General features: G+C 42.7%; 2 protein-coding genes and 1 long non-coding RNA gene across 10 annotated transcripts in view; 2 read left to right on the top strand and 1 right to left on the bottom strand.

Annotated features, from left to right (window-relative positions):
* LOC141760811 (uncharacterized) overlaps positions 1-24,043 on the top strand; it is a 51,848-nt gene that overhangs the window by 11,963 nt on the left and 15,842 nt on the right. Inside the window, exons 1-5 of one of the 7 annotated variants that reach the window (XM_074623895.1) lie at positions 7,725-7,936; positions 8,347-8,476; positions 9,804-9,911; positions 10,379-10,475; positions 10,644-12,112. In XM_074623895.1, coding sequence (XP_074479996.1) covers positions 7,821-7,936; positions 8,347-8,476; positions 9,804-9,911; positions 10,379-10,475; positions 10,644-11,359 — 1,167 coding nt within the window. In that variant the 5' untranslated portion in view covers positions 7,725-7,820 and the 3' untranslated portion in view covers positions 11,360-12,112. Of the gene's footprint in view, positions 1-7,724; positions 7,937-8,346; positions 8,477-9,803; positions 9,912-10,378; positions 12,113-24,043 lie in introns of those variants that run through there. The other 6 variants (XM_074623893.1, XM_074623898.1, XM_074623894.1 and 3 more) reach the window with 6 other exon arrangements.
* Positions 4,951-6,037, bottom strand: LOC141760817 (uncharacterized). Of its 2 annotated transcripts, none has more exons than XR_012592455.1 (3): positions 5,771-6,037; positions 5,589-5,740; positions 4,951-5,484 (listed from the first exon to the last, which is right to left on the bottom strand). It is a non-coding gene; the product is annotated as an uncharacterized LOC141760817 (long non-coding RNA). The 2 variants fall into 2 exon arrangements; XR_012592454.1 differs by having other exon boundaries at positions 4,952-5,484; positions 5,589-5,728; positions 5,771-6,027.
* On the top strand, positions 17,877-21,626 carry LOC141760815 (phosphatidylcholine:ceramide cholinephosphotransferase 2-like). The gene is made up of 2 exons (XM_074623902.1): positions 17,877-18,060; positions 18,965-21,626. The coding sequence occupies exons 1-2, from the start codon at positions 17,908-17,910 to the stop codon at positions 19,136-19,138; spliced, it is 327 nt and encodes a 108-aa protein (XP_074480003.1). The 5' UTR covers positions 17,877-17,907; the 3' UTR covers positions 19,139-21,626.

The following is a 24,043-nucleotide window of genomic DNA, read 5'->3' on the forward strand; positions in this document are numbered from 1 at the left end:
GACTGAACCAATGTCACTACAGCTGTGATGAATGTGGAGGAGCTTTCACAACATCAGGTATCCTGAAAATACATCAACGCATTCACACTGGAGAGAAACCCTACAGCTGTGATGAATGTGGAGCAGCTTTCAGAACATCAGGTCACCTGAAAACACATCAACGCATTCACACTGGAGAGAAACCCTACAGCTGTGATGAATGTGGAGCAGCTTTCACTACATCAGGTTACTTGAAAATACATCAACACAGTCACACTGGAGAGAAACCCTACAGCTGTGATGAATGTGGAGCAGCTTTCACTACATCAGGTTACTTGAAAATACATCAACACAGTCACACTGGAGAGAAACCCTACAGCTGTGATGAATGTGGAGCAGCTTTCACTACATCAGGTTACCAAAAAATACATCAACGCATTCACACTGGAGAGAAACCCCACAGCTGTGATGAATGTGGAGCAGCTTTCACTACATCAGGTCAACTGAAAGAACACCAACGCATTCACACTGGAGAGAAACCCTGCAGCTGTGATGAATGTGGAGCAGCTTTCACTACATCAGGTCACCTGAAAAGACATCAACGCATTCACACTGGAGAGAAACCCTACAGCTGTGATGAATGTGGAGCAGCTTTCACTACATCAGGTCACCTGAAAAGACATCAACGCATTCACACTGGAGAGAAACCGTACTGGTGTGACCAATGTGGTAAAACGTTTTCTCGGGGTAGTTACCTTAAATCCCACCAGCGCATTCACACTGCATCGTTGTGAACATGTTTCAGAGCCTAGCTAGCTGTTTCCTCCTGCCTCCTCCCCATGCCCTGATAGCTGTGTTGTTATATTCAGAGCTTCTCTCCACATTGAAGTCTGACCAACAGTAACTTCATGTTCTAAACAGCATGTGTGTTGTCGTGGCTACGACTACATACTTTCTTCCTTTTATATATTTAATTCTTTACCATCCATTAATCTGCTGAGTATTTTCTGGATGAATTGTTTGGTAAAGACCAGAAACTGTTGACTGTAGTCGACCCCCTGGGCCTGTGCCCCGTAGACCCGTTCGATAATCCATCCACGAGTCAACAGCTGGAGAAAGATCAAGGAGGACATTCACATCCGACACCAGAGACCATCTATGAACAGAGACGGGGGTTACCATCTCCCCCACCGAATACAACCACCTGTTATCATGTGACTGCTGGACTAGCGTCATGTGATGAGAAGATCCCTTTTCTCCCACAGGCCGCTAAAGACTCTGATCTTTACTAAAATGTAGTTTGGATTTGTCTAAAGACAATTAATGTAGTGTATTATTATATGTGTGTGTTTGCCTTAGTTAGACTTTTATTCCACTGCCTTTAAGCCAGGAAGTGTTCCATTAAAACAGTTCCACCATCTTTGATAACGTCATGTTTAGTGCCATTCTGCATGTTTCCTTATCAAAAATACAAAATTAGAAATCATCTAACGATTGAATTGTAACAATCTTTATTAAAAGAATGAGCTTTCAGGAGCTGGAGACTGACTCTGCGTCCTCCATGATTGTGCCAGGATGCATCTTCTGCGCGGGCCAAAAACCAAGATGGAGACGACTAAAAACCAAGATGGCGACGGCCAAAAACCAAGATGGCGACGACAAAAAACCAAGATGGAGACGACTAAAAACCAAGATGGCGACTGTTGAAAAACAAGATGGCGATGGCCAAAAACCAAGATGGCGACGTACTATTCATGTGTTTAATTAGTAAAAGCCGTGGATTCAATAAAACGATGAATTAAAGTGGTAGTAGGCAACAATATTTTGGCATAATTTGGCAAAAATTCCATAATAACCTTTCAGCATATTGTAATTAAAGTGATCTGAGAGAAAACTACACCTCTGCACCTCCTCATGGCTCTGTTTACAGGCTTTAGAAAATCTTGCCCGTGACGGCAGACTTTGACCAATCACAGGTCATTTCAGAGAGAGCGTTCCTATTGGCTGTTCCACAAAAGGAGATGCGCGTTCACGTCTGGTCTCTGTAGATAGTGAAAGCCTCGGTCAATGGCGGAACAACCTACTGAAAAGCTTGCTATTCCAGCATTGGCAGCAACTGCCTACACCTCAAAACAACCCAAAAAAAGAAAGACAGAATTTTCAAGAAGACAGTCCAAAAGAGAGTCCGACAATAAGCGCAATAAAACGCCTGTCAATATCGGCGAAGCGTTTCAGCGGTGGAGAGATCTCCGGGACAGCATCGGCCTCACGTTGGACTCTGAGCTAGCCGTTCTTCTCCTGGACAGGTAAGCTACTAACTTCGTTTTCCTGTAATATCTAAATGTTTTGTACTGATTTGTTTGTAGGTAGCTTTACAGTGAAAGCAGGCGATGAGTAGCCAGGTTGAATGTACGTTAGCCTTCTGCTAACCGTAGCCCGAGGCTTGCTGCGGCTAATTCAAGTCCATGTTTATGTTTATGTAGCTACTGTAGCTAGATCCTTGAATCACAGTCTGTCATCTCAAAGGGCTTTACAGACCCATAAGTTTACTAAGAGAAAGAACGGACGGTAATTCCCATAGAATTGCCGCTATATAACGACACATCACAGTCAGTAGTACTCGATACAGTAACCTATATGAGTAACGTTACTCATACAGTAACGTTACTCATACAGTAGCGTTACTCATACAGTAACGTTACTCATACAGTAGTGTTACTCATACAGTAACGTTACTCATACAGTAGTGTTACTCATACAGTAACCTGTATGTGTAGTGTTACTCATACAGTAGTGTTACTCATACAGTAGCGTTACTCATACAGTAACGTTACTCATACAGTAGTGTTACTCATACAGTAACCTGTATGTGTAGTGTTACTCATACAGTAGTGTTACTCATACAGTAACCTGTATGTGTAGTGTTACTCATACAGTAACCTGTATGTGTAGCGTTACTCAAACAGTAACGTTACTCATACAGTAACCTGTATGTGTAGCGTTACTCATACAGTAACGTTACTCATACAGTAAGTGGAATATACAGGAATGGATAGAGAAGGGATCTGTGGCACACAGAGCACTCATTGAGATAGTGCTAAATGCACGCTGGCTGGGTGAAGTAGTGAAGTACCTGGGATTTAGGTATGTGGGCATGGGTTTTACATGTAATGTTTATGTTCACAAGTATTTAACTCAAACAAAGGAAGCTCCTGGCTTACTCCCTATAAACCCACATAGGGAAGAAAAAAGTGAGTAAATCTTGGGAAAGATCATGCAGAGAATGGGTCCCTTTTTGAAAAATCTCTAAAATACAGATGATTGTAAATCATGCAGTGACTTGATCAAAGTCCTTTTTATTTTTTTACTGTCCACCACTGATTGTGACTATATGTATCAACTAATGACTAATGACAACATAAAAGATCTAACACTTGTTTTTTACTGTTTAGGTCTACAGCAGAACTTGAGTCCTTTCACAACCACATACTGATGTATGCCAGCAAGAGATTGAGTTTCACCCCGCCCGTCTATTCAGCTCGCACCCTACTTGCTGGTTTGGATTATAATCATCATGTCCACCGACCAGTGCAGAGAAAAGCTGATGGCTCCATTGAGTAAGTTCTTAAAATTGACAACAGTATACCCACTAAAACGGAAGTATATTAGTTTTATAATATAAGGTCAAATTTATACATGAATAATTATAATGAATGTTGTCCTTGCACAGGCAGCAGTTTTGCAAATTTATCACAAATTCATTTTTCAATAACCATCTTTTCCTGTTTCGGTCATATGCTAATTTCATTATGTCAGATACCGGAAGCTGTACAACAAGAAGTCGCGGAAGTGGAGCCTGTACACAATGAAGGTCGACAAGGACTATGGCTACATTCCTGACCTCCAGAGGGCCATCCTCCGTAGCCGCACCACAGCAGACAGAGGCATGCCGCGTGTGAGACGCCAGAGGCCTGATGACCCGCGGCAGTCTGGTGTGCTATGTGGTATTCCACCTCTAACCACAGAGGAGCTACTGCACACACAAGTCAGTCGACGACAAGGTATAGAAGTTCTTTCAGTGGGCCTCATTCAACATCCCTTCTTCAGAAACCCAAATTGCATGTTTTCACACTAACCCTTGCAGCCTTCACAACATAGTTTCTCATTACACTGATTCTGATTTTAGTTGATAAAGGTTGCATATATAGATTTTGTTAATTACAAGCAGCTTTTTGACGACTACAGAGATGTTATGTGAAAGGTATCATTTATGATAATGTAAAGACATCACGCATTGACACACAAAAAGAGACGCATTGACATATTGTCATTGAAATAATATGGTACTATAGCATGAGAGGCAGAGTAAGAATCTTCTCAACCAACAAAAGACCAGCATAGAGTTGCATGCTAAATAAGTTATTATATATGCATTACAGCAGCCTTTTAAAAAATATTATAGCCTATATATATGGCCTATATGTGTGACGTTATAGTCAAAACTAAACAACTGATTTCAAAATTCTAACATGCTATTCTTTGTTCATTCGCAGGGCCAAGGACTACCTAAGTGAGCAGCCGACCATAGGAGAAGACGTGACCCCTGCGACACCTCACCTGAGTCGACCCCACCTACACCCCTACTATGGCCACCACTCAAAAATACTGACCAGGGGTCAGACATGTTCTATAGGCCTAGCCCCACTGAAAGATGGTGTACTTATTTTTTAATTTACCTTTTTCTAAACTTTTTTTGTGGTGTGTTATGAATGTTTGGGATTGTCATCTATATTTTTGAATGTAATAAAAGTGTTACCCAAGTGAGTTGAATTTCTTTACTGCATGGTATTGACACTGGCAGTCGTGAACAAAAAAAGCAGGTGGTCATCCTTCAATGGATTTATTTTTACAAAAACAATGGCAAAAATAACAATAAGTAAAATGTAAATACTCAACAAAAATATCACATCACACAGGAGGGGTGGGGGGGGGGGGGGGTTGTTTCAGAGCCTGCGTGGGATAAAGCCCACATATTGGTGGTGGGGGTCAGGATGTCTGTCCCTAATCCTCCACACACAACAGCTGGGAATCACAGTTCTGTTACCCCGCCCCAAGGCTCCATACTGCCACACAACAAACTGCCGGTAAGCAGCATACCGGAACTGTCTGTTGTCCTCTCCGGGATTGGGTACGTCCTGCTGAGCCCTAATGTCGTTCCAGATCCTCCTGGCCAGGCGAAGGACACCCTCATGGAGGATGTAGAGGTCCACATGAGGTAGCAGGGAAATGCAGTTCTGTGGTGGCTGGCCACAGCACTTCCTTTCCACGTCAGTGGGCATTTCCCTGCACCTCATGCAGACACACCTCAGGTTGATTGGGGTCCTGGCCAGGAGGACCTGGTGGAGGAGCGCTGACCATTAGATCAAATATGAGGCTGGGATCCCTGAACAGACATCTCCCCAGAAGCTCCCGACACTGCTGCAGGCTCAAACACTGAATTCTGGCCTAGAAAGACAGTAGATCAGGGAAAAAGTATTACTTTATTTATGAATAAACAATAATGATCATAATGTGGACATAAAGTATGGACATGTTATATTTTGAGATACCTGTTCATCTGATATCCGTCGAGCTTGTAGTTGTTGTACTCTGCTGAAGTCATCTTCAGCCAGAGGGTCTTCAAGCTGACTCTGTCCTCTCCCCCGGCCAGACCCTCTGCCACGTCCACGTCCACTAGCTCTCCCTCTTCCTCTCCCTCTTCCTCGCCCTCTTCCTCGCCCTCTTCCTCTACCTCTTCCTCGTCCATTCGTAGCCGGCTGCTCCAGGACATAGTCAGGATCTGACTCGACGGTGCTCTGTCAGTAATAGATATGTAACAGATGTAAAATTACCATTTCCATTATGAATAACATGGTAATGGTTTTATTTATTTTCAGATGTGTAAAGTTATCTATACAGACTAAAAACACTAAAGTTAGAAAGATAGCATTACTGAAACTTGAAGAAGCAACTGCCGTTGGCTAACGTTAGCCAGCTAGCTATGATATAGATTGAATAAAACATTGGGCTCCGTTGTTTCTAAAGTTTAGCTCGTCATTTCGTCTAGAAAATAAACAATTGCTTTTATTCGGTCTCCTCCTCCTCCTCCCTCCTCCTTTACGCTGTGATGTCGAGCTGCTGGATAGAACAGAGTTACGTTGTCAATATGCTGCCCTCTGCTGGCAGAGAGCGGCAACTACAGAAGCATGTTGTGGAAGACCAAACGTGGATCATGACATCATTCGATTTGCATTCGCTGTCTCTAGCAAGCCACACGTCTCTACTGCCGGTATGAACCCAAAATAAACAGATTGTTCTGTGATTTAATATCAATAAATAGATGATGCTGAAATAACTACATCATGATGCTGATCAGTAAAAAGTCTGAATTCATGCTCTGTCAGGTCTGTTGTCATGACGCTATCGTTAGCCCCGTGAGTCGTTTGTATCGTCAGACCCGTGAGACGTTAGTATCGTCAGACTCTTGAGTCGTTAGTATCGTCAGACTCTTGAGTCGTTAGTATCGTCAGACCCGTGAGTCGTTAGTATCGTCAGACTCTTGAGTCGTTAGTATCATCAGACCCGTGAGTCGTTAGTATCGTCAGACTCTTGAGTCGTTAGTATCGTCAGACCCGTGAGTCGTTAGTATCGTCAGACTCTTGAGTCGTCAGACTCTTGAGTCGTTAGTATCGTCAGACCCGTGAGTCGTTAGTATCGTCAGACTCTTGAGTCGTCAGACTCTTGAGTCGTTAGTATCGTCAGACTCGTGAGGGGAAGAACATGATAGTGAGATGTGAAACTGTAAATAAATGGAAGTGATCCAACGTTACACAGCGAACTGGACATTGGTTTGTTTTTAGAGCACGCGTCCAAACAAGTTCTCCCGTCCGCCCCTCAGTGGCTTATAGATGTTGGTATTTGTTTGTTAAAAGGCTAACTGTCAGGCTAAGAGTTCCTGTAACACTGACCCGACGGGAAAGCAATGATTTTACCTCTGATGTCGTATTATTTGACTTTACCAACCACTAACAGTCCAAAGATTAAAGTTTATAGAAAATCAACTACATATATATACTTTAGTAGTCTGGCTTATGACAAATAGGTCATAATATAATAAATATATACATCTATAAATAGGTTATAGTATAATAAATATATATATATATATATATATATAATTGGTCATAATATAATGTATATAATTGGTCATAATATAATAATAATAATATATATATATACATATATATATATATATACATTATATAAACCATGTAGCTGTAGTTTCCCTCCTGACCTCCAGGTAGAGATTTTCTGTCACTTTAAACTGAAAAACCAGACCGGAAGTACTTGTAACCGGAAGTGTGGTTGTCGGGCTGATGGCGGGAGAGTTGTTGTTGTTAGCTGAAGATCTTTGATCCGTTTGGAGCTCGAGCTGCAGGTGAACCAGCAAACAACTCAGGTAAACACTAACAAGCTTCCTCTGAGCCGGAAGTCCAAGAGGAGACGAAGAGAAGAAGAATATGAACCGAGTTAAACCCGAAAACAGAGAGTTAGCTCCATGCTAACAAGCTAACAGCTAGTTAGCTCCATGCTAACAAGCTAACAGCTAGTTAGCCTGTTAGCTTCTGCTGCTGTGTGGCTCACTGCTAGCGTTAGCATTAGCTCGCTCTAATGTGTGCTCCTGTTCTCTGATTGAACAGACCAGGACCAGGACCAGCACCAGGACCAGCACCAGGACCAGCACCAGCACCAGCACCAGCACCAGGAGCCCGGTTCAGAAAGCAGCTTTAACAAACTGTGAGATGGAAAAGGTTTCGGCTCCAGAACAGCTGATCAGAGTTTGTTCCATCAAATGTGAGGATGAAAACAGCCTTCATCATCAATGGAGCTCCGATACTACGATTCACCATGGCAACAGGTAACCAAGAGACACAGCCTCCATCTGGATCCACTTAGAGATGGTAATGCACGGATACGCTGACTGTGTGATAGACTGTAGTCTACATTACATTAAATAGAGTTATTCAGCTTTAGTGTGACTGTATTAGACTGTAGTCTACATTACATTAAGCTGCTCTAACAGACTGACAGCTGTCTGTGTTCACAGTCACAGTGTTATAAAGAAGAAGGACATGCAGAGGTTTGGTTCTGAGCTGAGGGACACTTGATACTGTGTGATATCTGAATGTTCAAAGAAATGACTGACAGCACATAAAAGAGTCACTTTAGACAGTCCAGAGTAACAAACTGATATCTGACACACAGTAAACCTTCCATACGGACTGAACCAATGAGGAAATAAAACACTCATCACACTTTCTGAAACAGAGACCAGGACCAGGACCAGGAGCACTACAAGAGCGAGCCAGAGGAGGAGCAGCAGAACCCGGACCAGCGGAGCAACAAGGTCCCCAGAAGACCAGCAGCAGGCTCGTCCTCCGATCCCACCGATGTTCAGGTCAGTGTTCATGACTTCATGACTTCATGGCTTCATAACGACACCAAGAAGAGGAGAAAACAGCTCCAACTGTTGGAGGGTCGTCGTGGATACGACCTGCACCGTCACATGTTAAATCCAGCGTGGTAAACACTACACATCCAGTAAAGGATGGAAACACTTTGGGTTTCACACATTGACAGGAAAAGCAGAGCTAGACAGAGCAGAGCTAAAGCTGCATGCTAACTCTGTCACGGACAGGAAACGTTATCGTATCTGAAAAATTTCCGAAAATAATCGAAAAATGTCACAAAAAAAGATGTCGGGAATCTCATAAAACCCACACAGATGAACACAGTGAAGTTCACACATGACAGCAGTTTGTTTATAAATGTAACAACATCCAAATGTGTTTTTGATCAAATACTTTTAAGTACATATATTTGTGGATTTCTATTACATTTTTTTTTTTTTATGTGGATTGTTTTTTTTACATTTATATATAACGATAACTGTGTTTGTGTGCATTGAAAAATATTTTTGTGGAGAGAGTCATTTATATATAAATCACCAGATACATGTGTGACTCCTTCTGTGTGCATTCATTAATATTGAGACTGATCTGAGCCCATAAAAAGCAGCTAACAGAGAGAGAATAGCAGAAATCAGAATCAGGTTTACACATACAAGGAATTAGCCTTATTGTTTTTGGTGCATAACAATAAACAGAGAAATAAAAAAACACAGAAGCATGCACTGTGCTGGTAAAGCCAAGACACAACTATAGAATAGAAGAAATACAATAAGGACATCAAAATACTTCTATCTGTAATAACTATACATGAGTTTTAAAATGAAAGAGTTCAACAGTTTTGTGTATGAATCACAGTATGAATGCATACTTTTTTACTCGGCTATACAGGAAATGAGGTCTCTACCTCAATGTGTTTCTTGTTTGAATGAATGACTGACTTAGTGCGTGGTATGGGTTAATCTTCAACTATACTGGGTTTTACATTTCCCATAATGCAACTCCATAATGGGGATGTCGCCTGATAATTAATAAATTAACTGCATGATTGTCCATAGTTAATCTCAATTAATCACAAATTAATCTCACATTTTTTATTACTTCAAAATGCACCTTAAAGGGAGATTTGTCAAGTTTTTTAATAATAATGATAAATAATCGTGCAGCCCTAATGTATATTGATTTTATGTTTATTGATTGTATGTATATTGATTGTATGTTTATTGATTGTATGTTTATTGATTATATGTTTATTAATTGCCCTTTTTTCACAAGACAAAGTGTCAACAATAGTCTTTCTGTATTGTTATTTTACAGGTGTTGAAGGAGTGCTCCATCCCGCTGACACGTGTCAGGATCAGCATTGCGATGTTGGCTGCGATGGACGCCGTTGGACGCTCAGCAGCTGTTCCAAAAGGCCAAAAGGTCATCTGCAGGTTCATTTTCTTTGTTAGTTAAGGCCTTATATATATTAAAGAGTCCTCTTCTTCCTGAAATACTCGAAATTAATATTAATTAGTATGCCGTACGTTAGCATGTGGGACAATTCATAATTGTGAGAATTAATAAATGTCAAGGGGGCGTCTGTGGTGACCAATCAAATGTCTACAGAGGGACCACGGTTGGTTGTCACAGGTGGTAGTGCATTAGTCAGACTGGAACATTGTGGGTTATGTTCCACTGACATGTTTTAATGTTCTTTATGGTTCTAGATAGGTCGCTCCACCATGGCATCTCACTGACTCGCTCTCTCTCTCTGTCTCTCTCTCTCTCTGTCTCTCTCTCTCTCTCTCTCTCTCTCTCTCTCTCTCTCTCTCTCTCTCTCTCTCTCTCTCTGTCTCTCTCTGTCTCTCTGTCTCTCTGTCTCTCTGTCTGTATGTCTGTTGCTATAGAAAAGGAGAGGAAGAAAGGGACTGATTCATCTGAGAGTTCACACTGGAGAGAAACTACACAGCTGTGATGAATGTGGAGCAGCTTTCACTACATCAGGTGAGCTGAAAAGACATCAACGCATTCACACTGGAGAGAAACCCTACAGCTGTGATGAATGTGGAGCAGCTTTCACTCAATCAGGTCACCTGAAAGAACACCAACGCATTCACACCGGAGAGAAACCCTACAGCTGTGATGAATGTGGAGCAGCTTTCACTGGATCAGGTCACCTAAAAATACATCAACGCATTCACACTGGAGAGAAACCCTACAGCTGTGATGAATGTGGAGCAGCTTTCACAACATCAGGTCACCTAAAAATACATCAACGCATTCACACTGGAGAGAAACCCTACAGCTGTGATGAATGTGGAGCAGCTTTCACTACATCAGGTGAGCTGAAAAGACATCAACGCATGCACACTGGAGAGAAACCCTACAGCTGTGATGACTGTGGAGCAGCTTTCACTACATCAGGTGAGCTGAAAATACATCAACGCATTCACACGGGAGAGAAACCCTACAGCTGTGATGAATGTGGAGCAGTTTTCACCAGATCAGGTACCCTGAAAATACATCAACGCATTCACACTGGAGAGAAACCCTACAGTTGTGATGAATGTGGAGCAGTTTTCACCAGATCAGGTTACCTGAAAATACATCAACGCATTCACACTGGAGAGAAACCCTACAGCTGTGATGAATGTGGAGCAGCTTTCACTGAGTCAGGTTACCTGAAAATACATCAACGCATTCACACTGGAGAGAAACCCTACAGCTGTGATGAATGTGGAGCAGCTTTCACTCAATCAGGTCACCTGAAAACACATCAACGCATTCACACTGGAGAGAAACCGTACTGGTGTGACCAATGTGGTAAAACGTTTTCTCAGGATAGTTCCCTTAAAGTCCACCAGCGCATTCACACTGCATCGTTGTGAACATGTTTCAGAGCCTAGCTAGCTGTCTCCTCCGGCCTCCTCCCCATGCCCTGATAGCTGTGTTGTTATATTCTGAGATTCTCTCCACATTGAAGTCTGACCAACAGTAACTTCATGTTCTAAACAGCATGTGTGTTGTCGTGGCTACGACTACATACTTTCTTCCTTTTATATATTTAATTCTTTACCATCCATTAATCTGCTGAGTATTTTCTGGATGAATTGTTTGGTAAAGACCAGAAACTGTTGACTGTAGTCGACCCCCCGGGCCTGTGACCCTTAGACCCGTTCGATAATCCATCCACGAGTCGACAGCTGGAGAAAAATCAAGGAGGACATTCACATCCGACACCAGAGACCATCTATGAACAGAGACAGGGGTTACCATCTCCCCCACCGAATACAACCACTGTTATCATGTGACTGCTGGACTAGCGTCATGTGATGAGAAGATCCCTTTTCTCCCACAGGCCGCTAAAGACTCTGATCTTTACTAAAATGTAGTTTGGATTTGTCCAAAGACAATTAATGTAGTGTATTATTATATGTGTGTGTTTGCCTTAGTTAGACTTTTATTCCACTGCCTTTAAGCCAGGAAGTGTTCCATTAAAACAGTTCCACCATCTTTGATAACACCAACGTCATGTTTAGTGCCATTCTGCATGTTTCCTTATCAAAAATACAAAATTAGAAATCATCTAACGATTGAATTGTAACAATCTTTATTAAAAGAATGAGCTTTCAGGAGCTGAAGACTGACTCTGCGTCCTCCATGATTGTGCCAGGATGCATCTTCTGCGCGGGCAGACCGACACTTTAAAATGACCTCTTATCTGAGAAACCACGCGGCTGTGTTCCTGCTCTTTGCCTTTCTGTTCTAGTCTGAAGATGTGATTCGGAACAACAAGAGGTGAAACCTCAGAATCTAGCACTAAAAACCAAGATGGAGGCCGCCCAAAACCAAAATGTCGTCTGCCAAAAAACAAAATGGCGACGGCCAAAAAACCAAGATGGAGATGACCAAAAACCAAGATGGCGACTGTTGAAAACCAAGATGGCGACGGCCTAAAACCAAGATGGAGACGACTAAAAACCAAGATGGCGACGGCCAAAAACCAAGATGGCGACTGTTGAAAACCAAGATGGCGACTGTTGAAAACCAAGATGGCGACGGCAAAAAACCAAGATGGCGACGGCAAAAAACCAAGATGGCGACGGCCAAAAACCAAGATGGCGACTGTTGAAAACCAAGATGGCGACGGCCAAAAACCAAGATGGCGACTGTTGAAAACCAAGATGGCGACGGCCAAAAACCAAGATGGCGACTGTTGAAAACCAAGATGGCGACGGCCTAAAACCAAGATGGAGACGACTAAAAACCAAGATGGCGACGGCCAAAAACCAAGATGGCGACTGTTGAAAACCAAGATGGCGACGGCAAAAAACCAAGATGGCGACGGCAAAAAACCAAGATGGAGACGACTAAAAACCAAGATGGCGACGGCCAAAAACCAAGATGGCGACTGTTGAAAACCAAGATGGCGACGGCAAAAAACCAAGATGGCGACTGTTGAAAACCAAGATGGCGACGGCCAAAAACCAAGATGGCGACTGTTGAAAACCAAGATGGCGACGGCCAAAAACCAAGATGGCGACTGTTGAAAACCAAGATGGCGACGGACAAAAACCAAGATGGCGACTGTTGAAAACCAAGATGGCGACGGCCAAAAACCAAGATGGCGACTGTTAAAAACCAAGATGGCGACGGCAAAAAACCAAGATGGAAACAACTAAAAACGAAGATGGAGACGACTAGAAACCAAGATGGCGACGTACTATTCATGTGTTTAATTAGTAAAAGCCGTGGATTCAATAAAACGATGAATTAAAGGAGCTTATAGTAAAAATCTTGACCAAATGTAAAAAAGAAAAATAGACAAATTAACCCTAAAATCTTTTTTAATGTCAAATTACACGTTAACGCTACTTTATTAAAACAACTGATGGGAAACACCAGGATACATTTTCCTCAGAGTAAAACTCCCTCCTTTGTGCAAAGGAACTGATTCTCTTGTTCTGGAAAGGGAAAGACGGGCCAACATTTAAATCCTGGATAACAACACTGACTGATCCCCTCCACCTAGAAAGAATCCGATACACCCTTAATGACAGACTGGAGGTATTTGAAAAGACTTGGAGACCGATGATCTCCTCTATAGGAGGGACAGACAATTAAGACGCAATAGACACATAGTCTTTAGTACCCGAGGTAGCACTGCTCAGGGATGGGAGGGTTACAGCTGTTTATGTATATACTGTATGTCGCCAATGTCTCCCTGATTTGTTTGCCTTAGGGTGTCTGTGCTTTTTGTTTTCCTTTCATGACGTATGTTTTTTGTATTTGCTTGTCTCCATGTTGTTTGCCCTCAGTTTCTAGTTTTGTCTGTTTTTGTTGATGTATATAAAAAATGAGGCATGATAAACACCCCACAGTTTGTATCACCGACATGCACATGCTTCTTAATAAAAAATATTTGAAACAAGTTTTGATTTTATTCTCGTAATATAACAACTTTTTCTCTCAAAGTTAAGATTTCATTCTCATAACATTACGGCTTTTTCACGTAAAGTTATGACTTTATTGTGTAAATCTCAGATGTGTTTTCCCTCAATGTGGCCCTAATACTCCGTAGTACATTGTCTCTGGCCCTCACTGCATTAGACTGATATACTATATACTTAGACTATAAACTGTTACCTTCATCACAATGATCACATGTTTTGCGGCTCCAGACAGATAATAATAATAATAATAATACCTTTTATTTAGTGGCGCCTTTCTGGACACCCAAGGACACCTTACAAAAATCAGTTAAAACGTTGACAGATAAAATAATCTAAAAACAACAGGACATGACAGAAACATATTTGTACAGACACATATGATGGGTGATGATGAGTTCTAGAGAGAGTAGGCCAGTTTAAACAGGTGGGTTTTCAGGAGGGATTTGAATGATGTGATATTGTCAGACTGCCGGATGTGTGGGGGGAGTGAGTTCCATAACCTGGGAGCAGAGCAGCTGAATGCCCTGGCTCCCATGGTGCTGAGGCGTGAGGTGGGGGTGGTCAGAAGTCCGGCTGATGATGAGCGGAGGGAACGGGAGGGAGTGTACTCCTGGAGGAGGTCTGTGAGGTAGGTGGGGGCGAGGTTATGGAGGGCTTTGTAGGTGAGCAGAAGGTTTTTGTAATCGATCCGGGATTTAACAGGGAGCCAGTGCAGCTGGATGAGGATGGGGGTGATGTGGTCGGAGGACTTGGTGCGGGTGATGATCCGGGCGGCAGAGTTCTGAATGATTTGGAGTCTGTTGAGTAGTTTGATGGGAATGCCAGAGAGGACAGCGTTGCAATAGTCGATCCGGGATGTAACAAATGAGTGAACCAGGATTTCAGTGCTGGAGTGGGACAGGGATGGGCGGAGTCTAGAGATGTTGCGGAGGTGGAAGAAGGCAGTCCGGGTGATGTTTTTTATGTGGGATGAAAAAGAGAGTGTGCTGTCCAGGGTGACCCCAAGACTCTTGACATGGGTGGAGAACGGTACTGGGAAGCCATCAATGGTGATGTTTTGAGCAGTGGTGTGTTGAGTTTTGGAGATGTTGTTCTTGGAGCCGATGAGCAGGGCCTCGGTTTTATGGCTGTTGAGTTTTAAAAAGTTCCTGCTCATCCAGCTCCTGATGTGTTGAAGGCAGGTGGTGAGGGAGGCGGGTGGCAGGGCTGCAGTGGGTGCAGTTGAAATGTAGACCTGTGTGTCATCGGCATAACAGTGGAATCGGACATTGTGATGACGGAGGATAGTGCCAAGGGGAAGGAGGTAAATGATAAACAGGAGTGGACCCAATACTGACCCCTGGGGGACACCCAGTGAAACAGCGGAGCACCTTGACCTGTGATTACCCAGTTTCACAAATTGTAGTCTGTCGGTGAGGTATGAGGAGAACCATGTGAGTGCAACACCGGTGATACCAATATCAGTCAGACGTGTGATGAGTAGTGGGTGGGAGATGGTGTCAAAGGCAGCAGTGAGGTCGAGGAGGATGAGGATGGTGAGCAGTCCAGAGTCAGCTGCACGGAGGAGGTCGTTGGTGATTTTGACCAGGGCTGTTTCAGTACTGTGTTTGGGGCGGAAACCAGATTGGAAGGGTTCATGGAGGTTGTTTGAGTTGAGGTGGGACTGAAGTTGGGCGGCGACCACTCTCTCAAGGGTTTTGGAGATGAAGGTGAGGTTGGAGATGGGCCTGTAGTTGTTCAGATCAGCTGGGTCAGCACCGGGTTTTTTGAGGGTTGGTGTAATTGCAGCAGTTTTGAGGGTGGGGGGTACAATACCAGTGGTGAGGGAGGAGTTAATGATTCTTGTGATCATGGGGGAGATGGAGGGCAGACAGGCTTTGACGAGGATGGTGGGGAGGGGATCGAGCTGACAGGTGGTGGGTTTGGCTTTATGAATGAGCTCAGTGATGGTTAATTCCGTTGTGGGTGTGAAGTTAGAGAGGGTGCTGATGAGTGGTTGGCAGGAGGTAACCATCCAGGGTGGGTCACATGGGGAGGTGCAGGATGAGGCCAGCTGTTGGTGGATGGTGTTGATTTTGTTTTCAAAGAATTCCAGAAAGGCAGTGCAGTGATCAGTGGAGGTATTTTGGGGGAGGGTTCTCGGAGGCTGAAGAAGGTGGTTTACTGTTGAGAAGAGGGTTCTGGTGTTACCTTGACCGGTACTGATGAGGTTGGAGTAGTAGGAGGATTTGGCGGTGGAGAGAGCGTTCTTGTAACGGTGGAGGTGTTCTGTGTAGAGTTGGATGTGCACTGAAAGTCCAGTCTTTTTGTATAACCGCTCTAGTTGACGGCCGGTGGTTTTGAGATGGCGGAGGTCAGGGGTGTACCAGGGAGCGGTGTGGGTGAAGGAGACTGTGCGGGTTTTCACGGGAGCCAGGGTATCCAGGGAAGAGGAGAGACAGTTGTTGTAGTGATTCACCAGTTCAGCAGGGGAGGAGGATGGGGGAGGACTGGGGGAGGAGTTAATAAGGGTGATGAGATCTGTGGGGTTGATATGCTTGATGTTTCTGAAGGAGATGGTCCGTTGCTCTTTTATTTTGGATAGGGGGGCGTAGATTTCAAACAGGATGACTTTGTGGTCAGAGATGGGGAGGTCAGCATTAGTGAGGTTATGAGGGGTGATACCAGTGCAGCAGATTAGATCAAGTATGTGATCATTATTATTATTTATTTTTGTGCCTAAAATGGCTCTTTTGATAGTAAAGGTTGCTGACTCCTGCTCTAGGGGACATATTTAACAAAACAAGGAGACTAAGATCACTTCTGGTCCTCGACTCTGATCCGTCCTGGTGGGTCTTCATGTGTCTCGTCACATTGTGTCACAGACAGAGCACTTGTAGGGTTTCTCCCCATCATGGACCCTCGTTTGAGTCAACAGGACCGACTTGCAGGAGAACCGTTCAGTTTCTCTTTGCTGCGGTATCTCGCGTATCGCTGCAGATTTCACACACTAAGTCCGTTTCTGGGACTCCACACGTGTCGGTATACGACCTGTGAACCCAGTTTTTGACACAAAAATAATCACATTTGTGCGGCCTCTGCTCTGCACGGACCCACTTGTGATTCCTCAGCGAAGACATTTGAGCGGACGTTGTGCCGGGCGACGTGTCCGTTGAGGCCGGCGATGGAGAGGAAAGACTTTCCGCAGATGTTACAGCTGTGTGTCTTCTGGTGACTCTGAAGATGAGCCCTCAGCTCGTCCGCAGACTCTAAATGTTCTCCGCATAGTCCACAAAGCCTCTCCGGATCGTCCACGTGACTCCAGGAGTGTTTGATCAACATGCTGATCGACGCGTGCAGAGCTCGGCACACTTCACAGAACATCATTTGGACTCCTGAATGTCTCCTCCTCCTCCTCCTCCTCCTCCCTCCTCCTTTACGCTGTGATGTCGAGCTGCTGGATAGAACAGAGTTACGTTGTCAATATGCTGCCCTCTGCTGGCAGAGAGCGGCGACTACAGAAGCATGTTGTGGAAGACCAAACGTGGATCATGACATCATTCGATCAGATTTAGATATTAAGATATTTAATAAATATCTTAATATTTCTTTAAAATCTGTTTAAATTAAATATTAAGATATTGATGTAAATATTTTATTTAAACAGATTTAGATATTTATTGATATATTTAATTTATTAATATATTTATTAAGATATTTAATAAATATCTAAATATATTTCTAAAATCTGTTTAAATAAAATAGTAAGATAATGATGTAAATATTTTATTTAAACAGATTTAGATATTTATTAAGATATTTGATAAATATATATAAGTGAAAGTAATCTACTGTAACAGTTGCTGATGATGTACGACTTTTATTAAGGTCAGCTGACAACACTTTAATGCCAAAGAAAGACATAATAAATGTGAAGTGTACTGTAGTAGTACTACTACAACGTGTGTGTCTGTGTGTGTGTGTGTGCAGACTCTCCTCGCTGGATGTGGTGGTACCGCTGGTTCTGCTGGTTGCTCAGCGCCTCGGGAGTCCTCTGCATCCTGATCGCTCACGAGCACTACAGCATCGACGTGGTGGTCGGATACTTCGCCACCACCAGGACCTTCTGGTGGTACCACACCATGGCCAACACACACGTAGGTACCAGACGCAGGCAGTACTACGTGTACTTGTACTGCATATTGCTCCTAAGTGAGATTGAGGTCTGAGAAATGATGTCACTATGCATCAAGTTTTAAATCACATTACCTTCATTTACAGTACGGATGTGAAACGCTCTGGCTTGTTGGTATTTCTTTAAACCAATTACAGTCGTCTTGGGCGGCGCTAAGCCCAGGATGCAGCGACGAAGCCCTTCAAAAGAGATATCGGAAGGGGAGGAGAACGCTGGCTGAAATAGACTTATGCTGCATTCACATCAAGAGAGAAGCGACTTTTAACCTCGTTTTGCTCACGCGAGTCGGACCGCCGGGATCACTGGTGTTCATTCGCTCTAGACGGAGCTTGTCTCCATAGATACCAACAACATTTCCTCCGTCAACCAGGAAGAAATAACCACTGTAGCTGCTTTGTATAGTTGGTGAAGTCCCATATATGTCAGAAAACCAAACTCTGTCGTGTCTGGTTTCATAACGTCACCCGGCGGCGAGCTGTATTCACATACAGTACCATCACACTGACTGTCTCTAGCAGCCACACGTCTCTACTGAACGTATGAACCCACTATAAACAGATTGTGCTGTGATTTAATATCAATAAACAGATCAAAATTATGCTGAAATAACTACATAATGATGTTGATTAGTGGACAATCATGCAATTAACTGCGATTAAATATTTGAATTGATTGACAGCCCTAATTTTTATCCAACCAAAAACATTCTGTTTATTATATATCATATACAAAAGCATCAAATAGTCCGATCTGAGGAGCTGTAACGACAACAAATCAATTATCAAGAGTCGACTGACTCATCAACTAATTGATTAAACTAATTAAAGTAATTTCTTGTTATTAATATTGTGTGTATTTCTGCTCAGGCGCTGCGTCAAGCTCCCAACAACTACCTGTCGAGGACGTGGTGGAACCCCGTCTTCAACTTCCTGGAGAGGAACGTCCAGACGACGGTTCCCGTCGTGTTCTCGTGGCCGGTGGCGCTGCCTTCGTCCTGCAGGCAGCGCTACCGGATGGTGGAGGCGGGGAGGGACGAGTGACCCCGACGCTGAGACGGAAAGACGGAGGACTTTAACATCAGTTTATTTATTTATTTAGAACCAGCATTTCCAGCTCTCTCCTGAGGAAGAGACGTTTACCTTATCATGATCGCCAGTTTAATCCCCAGAAAAGGTCACCGTGCGGTTCATCATCCTACCGGATCTGACGTGAAACGTTCAGACTCACGTGGACGATGAACTTCCAACAGGAAGAAGACAAGTCGTTAAAAGTTTCACTTCACTGCCGGATGCTGCTCGCTCGCTGTCCTCATCACAACTTTGTCTTATTCTCTGTTACTTGATTGTAAACACAAACACTGTCGCTCTCTCTGGATGGTTCAGCAGCAGAAACCATGAAAGGAAACATCGTGAGGCTTGTGACGGTTTATCATCACGCCGTTCGTTGGAGGTTTACTCGCCGTGCTTCTGACGTGTCTTTGGTTGCAGCCGTATCTTCGATCCGTGCATGTTATCTATCATAACAAACATCTCTGTCTCGATCTAATTTAACATTTAAATTAGTTTCAGGTGCCCAAAAGAGTTTCAGAAAAGTGCCAGTAAGTCCAAACTACCGATTCTGACAAAATGGAGTTAAACTTCCAACCTGCTGCCGTAGATGTGGAGGGATGAAACAGCAACAGATGAACCAGCTGAGGAGGTGAAAAGCAGCTTTCACAATACAGGAATTATCACGACGATGCTTACTAACTGCTAGCACAGGGATGTGTTTGCTTTTAGCATCTACGTGTAGACAGGCAGCTGGGATACCAGTGTTAATGCCTGTAATGTGTGTGGACCTGGAGGACTAAAACGTGTCGCCACTAGGGGGCAGATTAGAGTCAAATCACACCAGAATATCTTTCAGAAGAACTTCCAAATGTCCATAAACATGAACAGAACTGGTGCAGCGTGACCTGCAGAAATCACACGCTAACACGGAGAGGTTTGGATGTCACAAAAAGTTGTGCAGAAACAGAACCTGAATTTCTTAAATGTCAAATGTTGTAAACGCAAGCAGCCGTACAAGAACTCGTCTAAATAAATAACAGCCTGAAATTGGAAGAATTGGGATTTAAATCAGGAACTATCTAGTTATGAGAATGAAACTACAATCTAATCAGAATTTCTGAAACTTATAGTTTTCATTTTCGGTGTTACGAACGTGATTGGGCCGATAGTAGGGATGCTAATTTTAAACATTTTCATAACCGATAACCGACAAGATTAGTGCCTCTCATGCAATCTTAGCAGCTACGATGCTGCGTGTAGTGTCGCGGACATGCAGCCACTTTCCCAGTAAAAGTCTCCACCGCACATTTAGTTTATTTAGCAGGTTGTCAGCTGTGTGTCTGTCCAGATCGACTTTAGCGAGTGGCCAACAAAAAGTGTGTGTGTTTGTGCTACGTTAGCAGCTCTATTATTGCCGGAGGCTTCGTGCTCGCCGCCGCCGCCGCCGCCACACGTAGTCTGCGTAACTTTAGCGAGTTTCCAACAGACCGTGTGTGTGTGTTGGCGGGGAGTGTGAGGTTGTTGGTGGCGTTCTAGCTGTGATCGTAGGTGTAGCAGTGTGTGGACAGTTTATTTGTCGGTGAATAAATACTACTGAACTACAACTCCTCCGCTCCGCTCAAGAGAGCCGGAGAGACCGGAGCCGACTTCCTGTATCCTGCAACTCCGGCTCCGCCTCTTAAAGTGGGCTGTTAAGGTGGACCAGCTTTCCTCCTTAAAGAGACGAGCCGATCCTCTGAGACGCTCAGCTTTTTAATTAATTATCAATATATCTTTTAGCCGAAATCGGTTAAAATGCTTAATGTCGGTTAACGGTTAATTATGAACATCCCTAGTCGATACCAAAAACGTGAAGGGTCGTGTCCAGAAGGTAAATCCCCAAGGTGAGAAAACGTTTGCCTCGCTGCCCGACAACCTATCGCAACCCTAACCATTCAAGGTCGACGCCTACCTTTAACCATCTCACGAGAGTGTCGCAACTTCAGCAGCGGTTTTGGAGCCAAGATGGCTGCGGCTCCAAACAAACCATTTGATTCCAGCTGTCAGAACTCGTCACATCTGGACTTATCAACGAGACAAAATGTCCTCAAAACAAAGTTCTGCTGCGTTGTCAAAGTGAACACTGAGAAGTCCTCCCCAGTGGAATATTTAACGAGTATTGTTGTAAATGTCTTTCTGTACTTGATTATTGTTTAAGTTATATTTACCAGATGTGTAAAGTATTGAGACGCTGAGCTCACAGTCGTCTGTTCTTCTTTTTTATACCGTTTTCTTAATTTCACGTCGTTCTTTGTTGTTGAATGAATCCGTGAGACGAGCTGCTGGTTTAAAGTCGGATGAATGAAGACGATCCGTGAAGCTCCATCAACGTTACTTTTATTAAAGTGTTACCTGATGTTCATGTTTTCTTGTTCACTTGTTACCTAAAGGTCGCAGTCAGACGGTGGGTTTGATAATAAAAAGATGTATTTTCAGTCGAGAGCTGACGTTGTCTCTTCAGGCTCTCACCTCAGTTTACTCTCAGCTGCGACGCTTCACCTGGATAATCACAGGTGGGAAGTAACTAAGTACATTTACTCAAGTAAAGTACTTGCATACAACTTTGAGGTACTTGTACTTTACTGGAGTATTTCCCTTTTCTGCTGCTTTATACTTCTGTTCCACGACATCTCAGATATTTGTTAAGTGCATGAATTTATGCACATTTATATCACATTTTGTCAGTACTACTACTACTAGCACTAGTACTAGTACTAGTGCTAGTAGTAGTAGTAGATATGGTAGTAGTAGTAGTAGTAGTAAAACTGATGGTAGTAGTAGTAGTAGTAGTAGTAGAAATGGTGGTAGTAGTAGTAGAAATGGTGGTAGTAGTAGTAGTGGTAGTAGAAATGGTGGTAGTAGTAGTAGTAGAAGTAGTAGAAATGGTGGTAGTAGTAGTAGTAGTAGTAGTGGTAGTAGTAGGTAGTAGTAGTAGTAGAAATGGTGGTAGTAGTAGTAGAAATGGTGGTAGTAGTAGTAGTGGTAGTAGAAATGGTGGTAGTAGTAGTAGTAGAAGTAGTAGAAATGGTGGTAGTAGTAGTAGTAGTAGTAGTAGAAATGGTGGTCGTAGTAGTAGTAGTAGTAGTGGTAGTAGTAGGTAGTAGTAGTAGTAGAAATGGTGGTAGTAGTAGTAGAAATGGTGGTAGTAGTAGTAGTGGTAGTAGAAATGGTGGTAGTAGTAGTACAAATGGTGGTAGTAGTAGTAGTGGTAGTAGTAGAAATGGTGGTGGTAGTAGTAGAAATGGTAGTAGTAAATAGTGTAAATTATGTTATTAGTAGTAGTAGTAGTAGTGTTAATAGTAGTAGTAGTAGTAGACATTAGTAGTAAATAGTGTAAATTATGTTAGTATTAGTAGTAGTAGTAGTAGTAGTATTAGTAGTAGTGGTAGTAGTAAATAGTGTAAATGATGTTAGTTGTAGTAGTAGTAGTAGTAGTAGTGGTGGTAGTAGTAGTAGTGGTAGTAGTAAATAGTGTAAATTATGTTAGTAGTAGTAGTAGTAGTAGTGGTAGTAGTAGTAGTACTAGTAAACATAATGGTAGTAGTAGTAGTAGTAGTAGTAGTGGTAGTAGTAAATAGTGTAAATGATGTTAGTAGTAGACGGATGGCGACGGCCAAAATGCTGAACTCAAGCATTCAAAACTGTAGTCCTCAAACTAGTGGAGGGTGACGTCATGGTGACTCCGTCCACGTCTTATATACAGTATTTACCATTTCTAAATGATGGTTATTCTGAAGTTCTTCTGTGTACAGAGATAATGTTGGTGGTTTGTCTTCATGTCTTAATATACCAACCAACACTGTGACAAAGCCGTATGAACAAGTTGGTTCTATTAGTGCGTCTGAGACTCGTCTGAAAGTCTTCATTAGTTCTCAAGCTGAGATGAAAATAACAGTCTGTCTGTGGTTCAACGCTCCGCTCAGTTATTATTAACCTTCATTATGAAGCTTCTTCTTTATCCGGTTTAACCGTCAGTCAGCATCGAGACAGGATGGAGTTCACAGGCTTCCTCCTCGCACTCTGTGAGTAACGTCACCTTTACTTTAACTTTAACTTTAACACACTTCTCATATCAAAACAGGCTTTTTCTTAATGCACAAGTTCTAGTGGAGAACGTCGTCTATTAGCGTCTATTCGTAGAACAATTTCATTTCTATTATTCAAACTGCAGGTTGTGTTACAGAAAGCAGCTGTTTGTTTTTTTATCACTGCGAAACAGAATTCCTTCATTTTTTTAAGATAATGGGATTTTAAGAGGACGATTAATGTGTTGAATAATGGATTTTGATATAAGGTATTTTTAATGGATCATTAGGCCCCTTAAAATCGATCCATCTATCAATCCATCTATCCATCTATCTATGGTTTTCATGCTATTTGGTAAACTTTAAGGATTGTTTTAACCCTTAAACCTTGCATATGTTATCATTCATTTACCTCACATTTGGTTTAAACCCCTGCATTTGCACCTTAACTTAAAATTTAAAGTCTTTTCGAGGTACAAAGTAAATCCTTTTTACATAGTTCTGATAATTAATGGATTTGTCAAATATTTTCCAATTAACGCCCAATTAAGTAGTTTTGTTGCCTAAACCTAACTAAGTAGTTTTGTTGCCTAAACCAAACTAAGTAGTTTTGTTGCCTAAACATAACTAAATAGTTTTGTTGCCTAATCCTAACTAAGTAGTTTTGTTGCCTAAACCTAACTAAGTAGTTTTGTTGCCTAATCCTAACTAAGTAGTTTTGTTGCCTAAACCTAACTAAGTAGTTTTGTTGCCTAAACCAAACTAAGTAGTTTTGTTGCCTAAACCTAACTAAGTAGTTTTGTTGCCTAAACCAAACTAAGTAGTTTTGTTG

Source organism: Sebastes fasciatus, chromosome 22, assembly GCF_043250625.1.
Source record: "Sebastes fasciatus isolate fSebFas1 chromosome 22, fSebFas1.pri, whole genome shotgun sequence".
Classification (NCBI taxonomy): domain Eukaryota; kingdom Metazoa; phylum Chordata; class Actinopteri; order Perciformes; family Sebastidae; genus Sebastes; species Sebastes fasciatus.